The 11,406-nt window shown below is 51.4% G+C and overlaps 1 protein-coding gene across 3 annotated transcripts in view; it reads right to left on the reverse strand.

Annotated features, from left to right (window-relative positions):
• Nucleotides 1-11,406, reverse strand: part of FAM3D (FAM3 metabolism regulating signaling molecule D) — a 34,345-nt gene that overhangs the window by 9,127 nt on the left and 13,812 nt on the right. For 2 of the 3 annotated variants that reach the window (XM_017894231.1, XM_017894230.1), the window contains exons 4-6: nt 7,821-7,844; nt 4,019-4,136; nt 2,182-2,240 (exon numbers count right to left, since the gene is read on the reverse strand). In XM_017894231.1, the coding sequence (XP_017749720.1) occupies nt 2,182-2,240; nt 4,019-4,136; nt 7,821-7,844 (201 nt within the window). The remainder of the gene's footprint in view (nt 1-2,181; nt 2,241-4,018; nt 4,137-7,820; nt 7,845-11,406) is intronic. The other variant, XM_017894232.1, reaches the window with a different exon arrangement.

Consider the following 11,406-nt stretch of genomic DNA (forward strand, 5'->3'; position numbering starts at 1 on the left):
ATCGAGATCAAACACTCAGATTTATTTTTATGTCTGTGAGGGGCGGGGGGGTTGATGGTGGGTGGGGGGGGGGGGGGCGTTCACTGTTACTCAGACTGGTCTTGAACTCCTGAGCTCGAGAGATCCACCCACCTCAGCCTCTCAAAGTACTGGGATTACAGGCATGAGCCACTGCACCCAGCCTGCTTAACCTCTTTGAGCCTCGGTTTCTTACCTGGGAAATGGGGATATTGAGCATAGCTCCAGCCTAGCACAGTGATGGGGTTAAATGAAAAAGCACAGTGAGTGCCCAATAAATGCTGGTTCTTATTGCCATGGATGGTTATTTTCATCCTTTCGGCTTTGTGAGAGGCAGGGAAAGAGGCCTAGTCTGGGGCTATCTCATTGGAGAATATTCAAAAGGCTTTTCTCAGGTGGGACCCATTTAGGGGAGAAAGTCAGCAGGTTTCAGCCAGGTCAGCTGCAGCCTGCGCCATTTCCTGCCCGCCCCCACTGTGGAGTGAGGGCAGATGGATGGGAGTGTTGATGTAAGCTGAGGCTCCTACAGCCTTCTGGGGTCTGGCGTACACGAAAGAGTGCTCTGAGACCAGCCTGGGCACGCCCTTCCTGCAGGAGGGAGCCACCATCCCTGCAGCCACTTCACTGAGGCTGGAGTGGAACAGGCCTGGGCCCTCCTCAAACCTGCAGAGGAACCGCTCCACTCAGCCTCCTGCCTCTCCCTGCCCTGGCCCTTCCTGGGCTCCTAGGAAGTTGGCCAGGGCTGTCCTCTGACTCCCATCTGTCCAGGAACAGCCTCATCACTGCTCCAGGCCTCGACTTCTCCCCTGACGCAGCAGGGTTTCTTGGCAGAGTGAGAAAAAGCTTTCTCTGGAGTAAAGTGCAGGGGCTTGGAGCTGGCAAGGCCGGGGCTCCCATCTTACCCTGTTCCTTCCTAAGTGTGCTCATGTGATCCTGCCACCCACAAGCTCGACAAGTTCCTTCCTCAGCATCCCTTACAGCTTTTCCCCATCCTGCTCTGACCTTTGTCCCAGAAGTGGCCCTTACAGCCAGGGAATGGCCCTCGTTTTATAAGAACAGAGGCAGAGAGGAGGTCTTGGCTGGGACCAGACCACCTTGTCCTTACCTGACCCTGTAAGTCCAATCCCTCCTGAAACGTGTCCCTACTTCAGGCTTGGTGGCCCTCTGGCCTCCTGTTTAAGTGTGTGTCCTGCAGGAGATGCAGGGTTATCAAGGCCATGGATTCCCTTGTGGTCTCCCTGCCTCCAGCCCCCCAACTCCAAGCTGGAGGGAGGTTTCTGGAATGCAGGCCCGGCCCCTCCCACCCTGCTCAAAGCCTTTCCGTGGCTCCCTACTGCTCTCGGCTTCCAATCACACTTCTTAGCAGGCTTGCTAGCTCCTCATCCTCTGGCCTTGCTTCTCTCCCCAGCCTTGCCTCTCCATGCTGCCCTGCAAACCTCTCTCCTTCCCTTTCCCTCCTCCTCCCTGCACTGTGTTGCCCCTGCCTGGAAGGAGCCTTCCCCAATTTTCTCCTGGCCAGTGCCCACAATCCTTCAGACCTCAGCTGGCTCTCACCTCCAGCTGGAAGGCTCCCCTGAACCACCCTGGGTCTGTCCCCTGCTCTGCATCATAGCTCCCATAGCTGTGCTTCCTGCCCCTCCAGAGAGGCTCACCACATTGAGATTGTCTGTGAGCTTCACAGATATCTATGGAGGCTGTGAAGCCAGGGCCTTTCTAGTTCTTGGCTGATCCCCAGTGTCCTGTACAGGGCCTGGCCCACAGTAGCTACTGCCTGTATTTGTTGAATGAATGAATGAATGAAGGTGTATACTCAGCACATGATCTTGCACTGTCATTGGTTGTCCCCACATCTTCATTTGTGTTGGTTTAAGCAGAGTGGCTTTGAGTTTGGGGTCATGTTTCACCTATGTTCCATAGGAGAAGTGTGTCCTCCTGAGATAGAAGCATGTGGCAGGGGCCTGGCTAGCTCTGTGGTTCTACAGCTCTGTGGGTCTTTGAGAACTTCTGTTCCCCCAGGCCAGCCACGCTTCCCCTCCTGAGCTCTACGGGCGTTCCTGCTATGAGGTAGGAGCTGAGCCAATGTTGGTTGAATGAATATGCCGCTACCCACTACCCGCCCTGGTGCTGGGTGAGAACTGTCTGGGGGATGGATCTGCAACTCACCATTCACCAGGGCGATGTTTAGGCCTCTGCCCACGTTGTTTTTCACAGGACTCATGATCCTGAAGACAATGAAGAAGAAATATGACAGTCGGTCCCGAGTGTGGAATGAATACTCTGCTCTCCCAGCTGGGGAACTCTGCAAGGGCCCACATAAGCAATGTGGAAGTGTTGGGAAACACATGGAATAACTGGGACCATCTGTTTTCTCCTGAAAACCAGTGGTAGGCTGGATTCTCTAAAGAGTTTCTCAAGGCATGTTGGACCAGAACAACCCGCTCAGAGAAGCGGCAAGTTCCCTGCCTGGGTCTCTGAGGTGTTGGAGGCGGGGCCAGCCCACCTGTAGGCTGTGAGGCCTGGCTGCTGGGAGGAGGCAGAAACCAGAAGGCTGCCACCATCCTGGGGTGTCTGAGTCCCTACGTGGCCCAGCTGTGTTCCTGCTGGCCGAGCATCCACACCCTTGTCTCTGGATGTGTGGTGGGAGAACTGTCTTTCTCCACGCACAGGCCAGGTGGTTCCGGGGATTGACCTCTCTCTCCCAGGCTTGGACAAGCAGAGCATCCTACACCCCCAGCTACAGTTACTGGCTGATATGGTTTGGCTGTGTCCCCACCCAAATCTCATCTTGAATTCCCACGTGTTGTGGGAGGGACCCAGTGGGAGGTTACTGAATCATGAGGGCAGGTCTTTCCCATGCTGTTCTTGCGATAGTGAGTAAGTCTCACGAGATCTGATGGTTTTATAGAGAGGAGTTCCCCTGCACAAGCTCTTTCTCTTGCCTGCTGCCATCCTTGTAAGATGTCATTGCTCCTCCTTTGCCTTCTACCCTGATTGTAGGGCTTCTCCTGCCACATGGAACTGTGAATCCATTAAACTCTTTTTCCTGTATAAATTACTGAGTCTCGGGTATACCTTTATCAGCAGCCTGAAAACGGACAAATACACTGGGCTAGGCTTGGTCATGTGACCTAGGCCAGTCAATGAAACACAGGCTTGGGACTTTTGCAGGGATAATTTAGACAGGAAGGCTCTTTTCCCATTAGGGTGCTAAGTTGGGCTAATATGTCAAACCAGCTGGCAGTCTCTCTCTTTAACCACATGGAGGAATCCCTTGTAAGTAGGAAAAAAAAAGCAAAGCTATTAGACAGAGGAGGGTAGAGCTGAAGATGGGATGAGAGACAGCGCTGATGACATTGTTTGAATCCCTGGATCCAGCTGGTCCTGAAGCTTGCATACCACCCCTGGTCTTTTAGGTATTTGAACTCATCAGTTCCTTGTTTTGCCTAAACAGACTGTGGTTAGGTTCAGAATACTGGTTTAAACACCCATCCCTGAGTTCTTTCGTAGGATGCACTTGCCATCCCAGGGCCTTTACTGTCTAAGTTGGATGATAGGTAAATAGCCTTTCTCCTGTACTTGGGCGGAAGCCCTGGTGCCTGCTGTATCTGGGCTTTGATGCCTGAGTCAGGATCTTGAACCTTCTCCGCAGGCATCTCCTTTCATGGGAAGCCCAGCAACTTGGCTGTTAGACTTGAGGTCAAATCCTGACCCTGCTACTGGGCAGGTGACCCTGTCTGCACCCTACTGTCCTCATCTTTACAACAGGGGTAATAGCTCCACCTCCCAGGATGTCGGGGGAATGAATGAGAGATGCTCTGAAGCACCAGGCAAGGTGCTGGCGGATGTGGGAACTGTTTCAATTATTGTATTTGTGTCTCGCACACCCAGAGTGAAAGGGAAGCTGTGGGCTGGTCTCACAGGCCAGCCCCTGCAGCCTCTGCAGTTTTTAATGAATGAATGAAATAAATAAAAGAAACATAGTTGCCCCTTAGGTACTTACATGTGGTCTTCAAAGCACATAGAAGGGCCCACGACGTTGGCGGCCCCGCTGCAGATTTTAAACGCAAAGTAGTTGGCTGGGCAGGGCTTGATGAGGCCACACTTGTACTTTACAACCTCTGGGGAGGAAAGAGACCAGTTTTGGTGGGCAGCAGCTCGGGAGGTGCTTGGGGAGGGGAGGGCCAGGGCTAGGGCCAGGGTGCAGCTTGGGACGAAGCTCAGAGCCTCTTTCTGGGGGAGCCTTCGCTGACAGCAAATTCTGGGAGATATGCCCTTCTGTGCTCCATGGTGCCTCCAACGCGGCCCCCACCAGAGCACACAGGACCAGCCCAGAATTAATTTTTGGGCTTTCCGTCACAGCTCCAGCCCTAGCAGGACACCCTCAGTAAACGTAACTAGAGTAAACCTGAGTCACCATGATGAAGGGACTCTCCTGAGAACCTCTCATTTGGGCCACGGCAGCCTTCTGAGTCCGCAGAGGCCCCTGTTGAGAACTCCCAGGGACTCTGGTGCGATGGGTGGGAGCACCTCTCTCTAGCCAGGTTCCCTTGGGCAAGTCCTCAGCCTCCTCGCACCCCACTTTATCTGCAAAATGGGATATCTGTGGTGCCTCCTCACTGGGTTCCTGTGAGGAATACATGAGTGTGGTTTAATGCTCAGTACACACTGGCTATTCTTCTTCTCATCATTCATTCATTTATCACTCATTTCCTGAGCATCTATTAAGTGCCTGACACTGGGATACAACAGAGAACAGGCAGAAGGTTCCAATTCTCCCACTGGGAGCTCAACACGGTGTTGGGAGCCCACTGGGTACTCGCTAAGTGGCACCTCTGGTGATGTTGGCTGTTCCTAAGACCTGCATCTTCTCCATGCAGCCTTCACAGGGTAAATTGGGGAGGTCCATGCCTGAGGAGAGATGCTGGTGGTACCTAGAGATGTGGCTGAGTGGCTGAGCCCTCAATGTGCTCTTTGAGAGCTGCAATGACATCCGCCCTTGCAGCCTGGCATGTTCTAATTCATTCTAATGTGTGCTTTTTAGCACCAGCTGACAGTTTGGAAGGCAGCATTAGGGAGGATTAGGTAAACATGGATTTGGAGAATGCTGACCTGCTAAGGGAAAGTGAGGGTTGGGCAGCCTTTCCCTCCCCAGCCCCTTTGCCAGGCGTCTGGCCAAGGTCTGCCAGTGTGTGTTTTGGAGCAAAGCTGCAGGCTCCTTAAGGAAGCTTGCAGACGCCAAGACCTTGCTACATGCAAGGCACTGGGGCTAGGACTTTATGTTTATTATCTTATTGAGTCATCCTGAAAACTCCTGTGCCTGGCACATAGTAGGCACTGGATAGTCTTCATTGCATAACACATACAACATTTGGGTCAGGCTGCACCTGAGGCTGGAAGGGACCATGTGGTTTCCAGGGCTTTCCCTGGTCTATAAGGAGCTTTTAGGTGAATCAGGAAAATGCACCCCTCTGGAGGGGCACAACCCACTGGTGCCAGGCTTGTAGGTAAAGGTGCCCCTTCTAGGAGCAAATGCAGCCCACACCAGGGAACCCTGCTGGCTTGCTTTCCCTCCACTGAGCAGGCAACCCTGAGAATCTGAGAGAAATGCTTGTTTGGGGTTTCCCCTCTCCTGGTTTCAGCACACACACCTGATGGGTGGGACTGAACTCAAACCATGACATTGTCACCCAGAGAGTGGGTAGGGGGCAGAGGCATCTGTGAAGGGCTATTCAAGAAAGAGTGGGCATCCAAGCCTGTGGCTTAGGGGAGAGAGGGCCGGACTGGGAGTGGACCAACTCCCCTTCTCCTCCTTCTTCGCAGAATCCCTATGAAAGGGGCCCAGCCCCCACCTTTGGGATTGGCTGAGGAGAGATGCTGGGGAGGGAAGCCAGGGCATGGCTCCTGGTCTCCTACAGCCTTGGGGTCCCACCTCCAGCCACGTTCACCCCTCACCCAGAGAGTCTCACCTATGCAGGGAGATCATTCCCAGCCCTGGGGACCACTTCTAGAGTTTGCCCAGAGCCTAATCAATTGCAGCTAAGTCTGATAAACCTGATGTCAACAGGCTGGCTTAAGCAGGCTTTTCCAGCATTGATTTTCTGACCATCCAGCCTTCACGGTCATGCTGCTGGATGAAGGGAGAGGCCCCCCCCCCCAAAGGGGCCTCAGCCTCTGGGAGGCAGGAGATTTGCTCTCTGGGTTCTGGCATAGAAGGCCACTCCCATCAGCTGCCTCAATCCCTGAGACCCCTGGGAACCCTTGTGCTGTTGCTCAGGGCATGGAGCTGGTGTGCTACCAAGAGCACTAGGGCAGGGGTGCATTCAGGAAATAGGCTGCTCTTTCATTAATCTGCTCTGTGGCTTGCCAGAAATTGCTCCCTTTATCTTTGCCACCTGTGAAATCAGGGAGTTGGTTTAGATCAGGGTTGTCAAACAGGTTTCCTCTTAAATGTCAATGTGGACCTCCTGTTAAAGGCTTAATGATAAAGTTCTCAAGTCTGCCTATGGACTTGGAGGGAAAGAATGCTGGGATCGATTGGAGATGTCTGCTATGGGAACAGGCAGGGTGGAAAGCAGCATGTGTGCTTGAATTTGCCATCCCCCCCAGCAGGTGACGTCTAAGCATTTGATAGCAACAAGATGCTGTGACACTCTGTTCACTTCAGAATACGACTGAGGAGGCTTCAGGGAGCTAGGGTTAAGGGTGTAGGGTGAATGATTTGTGTTGCTTCATATTGTCTTTGCCTTCTGTAACCTTGTAGTGTACTGGGGCATCCATGTCCTTCTTAGTCAGGTAAAATCCTATTTTAGGAGCCACAGCCCTCTTCAGAGTCACCACCATGTTGAGAAGGAAATGGAGAGGGCCTGGAGGTATTGCCTCTTGCAAAGAGGGGTTGAGGGGTGGGCTTGGGACCAGATGGTGGAGGGGGTTTGACTCCTGCCTCACCACTTACAGCTATGTGACCTTGGCCAAGAGATTTCACTTCTCAGTGTCTGAGTTTCCTTACCTACAAAAGGGGCTAATTATAGCACCAGCATAAGGTTGTATGTAGGATTGCATGAGATGCCTGTGAAGTTCTGAATCCAGTGTCTGGCACATAATAGGCACTCAATCAACGTTACTACTGCCATAATCACCGCTCTTCCTTCCCTTCCTTGTCCTGACTCTCTAGCCACGGCCTCCACTAGAGCATTCTTGCCTCTAGGCCTTTGCAGAGAGGACACCTCCTCCCAGAAGACTTCCCTGATCCTCCCATTGGAAGGGGATGCCCCTCCTGGAACTTAGAGCACTTTCTCCACTTCTCTTGGCAGGTCTAACATTTTCACCCCAACAGACAATCAGCGCCCCTTCTGTTTGTCTCTGGGGCCCCTGTATTGCCTGACATGGTCTCTGGCACTTTGCAGCAGGAACCCTGAGCCAAGCCTGGGGTCACTGCAATAGGGTTAAGGAGCTCATCCCTGGCCCTTGGGCTCCCAGCTGTGTGGGGTTGTTGGGGCGGGGGATGGGCAGGGGCAGGCTGCGGTCCAGACTGCAGCAGGGGAACTGGAGAAGGGGCAGAGTTGAACTGTGTCCCTACAGTCTGAATGGCTGAGAGGAGGCCACCCCTACCACAGGGCTTAGGGACTTTAGAAGGCACCATTGGGCCATGGGAGGAGAGGACCGGGAAGAATCTGGAAGCCCAGGTTTCTCGGGAACCTGCAGGGTTAGTAGCAGGGGCCCTGGGCCTTCTTGCCCTAGGGCAAATGGGAGCAGGGGGTGAGTGGATGAGGTTGGGGGAGGTGTGGAGCTGCACAGATACTCACGGGTCTCCTTGGTGGATGATGCTGCTGGAGAGAAGACAAAATCTGGTTAGAGGAAAAGCACTTCGGACCCTCCTGCAGGAGGGAGGTTGGGGGCTGGGGGCTGGGGAGTGGGAAGAAGGGGCTTTAAATTGGCACTATTGAAATGAACTAAAAATCCCTTGCCAGTGTCACCCCTTCACACACATACATACACACACAGCACACATATGCACAGATACACATGTGTACACACATGCACACATGCACACACATGCATGCAGATATATGTGACACTCATGTATGCATACAGACACAGACATGCACACATATACAGACACGCATGTGTGCACACACAGACATGTGTACACACACATGCAGACATACATACACATGTGTGTGCATATACACATGTACAAGATACACACACGACTCTCCCTTGGTTCAAAAGAAGCTGGGCTGTTTGAGACCCATTGGAATTTGTGCCCTAGTTCCTAGTATATGACTGCATGAGATATTTAACCTCCCTGGACCTCAGTTTCCTTGACAGCACATGAAGATGGCACATGTGATGACAGCCACCCTCAAGGGGCTGTGGAGGGGGCCCAGTGAGATCACTCTGTGAGGGTTGAGCCCAGTGCCTGGCCCCCAGGCCCCAGTGAAGGGTACAGTTGTGTTGCTGTGGGTGTTTGGCCCATATTGGGGTGTCTCTTTCCTGACTGTCCGCACTGCATACTGTCTGCACTCGCTCTAGGGCCCTTGGCCACTTCCTGACATCTTATACCACGTCCTAGTTGTTTCGGTGGTTCTACATCGTATCTCCCACCATGCCAGCAGTGGCGTCTGGAGGACAGGACCTCCAGAGGAAGCAGAAATGCTAGGGGAAGAAGCTCTCCTTTTTTGGGGGAACCCCCCAACACTTACACACTTTCCATTTGGTTCTCAGGGGCTGTCCATCTGGAAATGTCCCTACCCCTTGCCTCCAAGGCCCCAGGAGTGGCATGAGACCCAAGCTGGGTCAATCATAGTATTACATTCCTCTGGAGACAGAGCCCTTCCCTACTTCCCTATGTTGATATATAGCTGTGTGAGGGAGAGAGAGAGAGAGAGAGAGAGAGAGAGAGAGAGAGAGAGAGAGAGAGAGAGAGAGAGAGAGAGAGAGAGAAAGTGCTTTTTCAGCCAGGCGAGAAGATGAGCATCAGGAGAGAAACCATCATGCCTGCCTTAGAGAGAAAACTGCCCATGGAATGAGTCCCTAACCTGTTGAGGTCAAGTAGCAACAAGCAGAGCCCAGGGATGTAGAAAGAAGAGAGACCGGTTCTGGGACCTTCATGGGAGACTCCTGGGCTCAGCCACACCTGAAGTCACAAGATGCCCATAGTGGACCATCAAGACATGTTTTGTTGAAACCAGTTAGAGCTGAGTTGGTCACTCTCATCTGAAATAACTGTGTCTAACTTTCCAGGCACAGGGGTTCTTAATCTGGTTTCTGTGCCATGATTCCCTTTGGTGGTTTGGAAAAGCCGTCGACTCCCCTCAGAATAAAGTTATTCTCACTTCCCTTGAGACACTTATCACTTTATACTCCAACAGACTGTGTTATTAAATGCATAAAGTAAAATAAATTGGAAGCCAATTATATATCAATATAATATATTTTGTAAAAACAAAAACCAAATTTGTGCTATAGTAATATATGTGCTTCTATATCAGTGCATTAAATAATAAAATGAGGGTATGTGCACCCAGGTTAGGAACCTCTGAAGTAAATGAAAATTACCCCCTTCAGTGCTGAAACACAAATGGTTTTTACTGGCCATGTTTCCCACTGGTTACATTTCCTGCTACTGTAAACATTTCTCGAGACTCTACATCATGTTAATGCACTTTCACTTTTCTACATGCTGTAATCAAGTCTGTTTCTCTGACTCAGACCATGAGCAGGGCCATGTGTTCCTCATTCAGGGTCTCTGGGGCCAAACACAGAGTTCAAAACCCAGCAGTCACTTGATGACGGTTGGTTGGAGGTATTGACTTGTCAAACCCCAAGTAGTTGGGTACTGAGAGACAAATAATTACTGGGTCTCTTTTCAGTTACTACCCCTTTCCCACCTCGGGCTGGGGCTCTCTCCTCTAGAGGACACCCCTGAGCCTCCTACACTGACATGGGCCCCTCACCTTTGAGGCCATTAATGCAGCCACATCACTGTCTAGTTTGTAAAAACAGGGATCCTGGGGAGGTGGTGGGGACATGGTGGCCACCAAGCATCTATATAAACTTATAAATCATCTCAACATGGGCTGTGGAACATGCTTGACAAGAAGCAAACAAGGTAAGGGATCACAGACACTCCATTGTGGGGTCATGTTCAAGATGGAGTGACTGGTTTACTTGCTGCCTTAGGAAGCTGGGAGAGGCCTGGGTCACTGATGTTTGTGAAGATGTCAGTGTAGGTGGTTCTTGGTCTTCAAGCTGGACGAATCCAGAGATATAAATCCCTTCCCTTCACTTCTTCCTTTGATCAGAAAGGATTTGAATCTGGAAGACCTGGGTTCCTGTTCTTGTTCTAATATCTCCAAGAAGAACTTGGGTGAGTTTTTAAATCTCCTCAAGCTTCTGTTTTCTCAGAACACATGTAAAACCACATCAAGGATTGTGCTTGAGTCTATTCCACAACCATGCCATAGATCACTCTGTGGGACATTTGTGCAGGTTAAATGAGACTATGCATGTAAAGCAGCTAGCATCCAGCATCCTTCCACCTGTCCATGCATTCATTCATTCACCTGTCCACCCACCCATCATCCACCAACCCACCCACCCACCATCTACCTATATTGCCATCCACCCATCCATCTACTCACTCATCCCTTCTCCACCCGCTCGTCCATCCATCCACCCTTCCCTCCATCTACCCATCTACCCATCCACCCATCCATCTACCCACTCATCCCTTCTTCCTCCACCCATCCATCTACTTATCTTTCCATCTATCCATCCAGCCATTCACACATGCACCCACCCACTCATCCATTCTCCACCCACCCATTCATTCACCCATCTCCCCATTTGCCCATTCATCTATCCATCTACTCATCCCTCCATCTACCCATCCAACCATCTATTTATCTATCCACCCACCCACTCAGTCATTCTTCACTCATCCATCCATCTGTCCATCCATCCGTCCATCCATCCATCCATCCATCCATCCATCCATCCATCCATCCATCTCTCCATCTACCCATCCATCTACTCATTCTTCCATCTACCCATCCATCCACCCACCCATTTATCCATCCATCCATCCACCTGTTTTTTTTTTTTTTTTCACTCATCAAATGTTTACTAGGCATCTGCTCTGTGCCAGGCACTTAGAGAGGTGAATGCACACAACATAAAATCCTTGTCTTCAGGAAGCTCACATTCTAGGGTGTGGAGATAGGCAACAAACAACGAAACACAAAAACCATAATGACAGATAATGATGGTGTTCTGATGGAAAAAGCCTGACATGTGAGAAGCTAAACTAGGAGGAAGGGGTGCAACCTTAGCTGAGACTGGAAGGCAGAGAAGGAACCAGGTGGGAGGGTGGGTGGTGGGTGGGGG

Source organism: Rhinopithecus bieti, unplaced genomic scaffold (genome assembly GCF_001698545.2).
Source record: "Rhinopithecus bieti isolate Rb0 unplaced genomic scaffold, ASM169854v2 scaffold_21649, whole genome shotgun sequence".
NCBI lineage: Eukaryota > Metazoa > Chordata > Mammalia > Primates > Cercopithecidae > Rhinopithecus > Rhinopithecus bieti.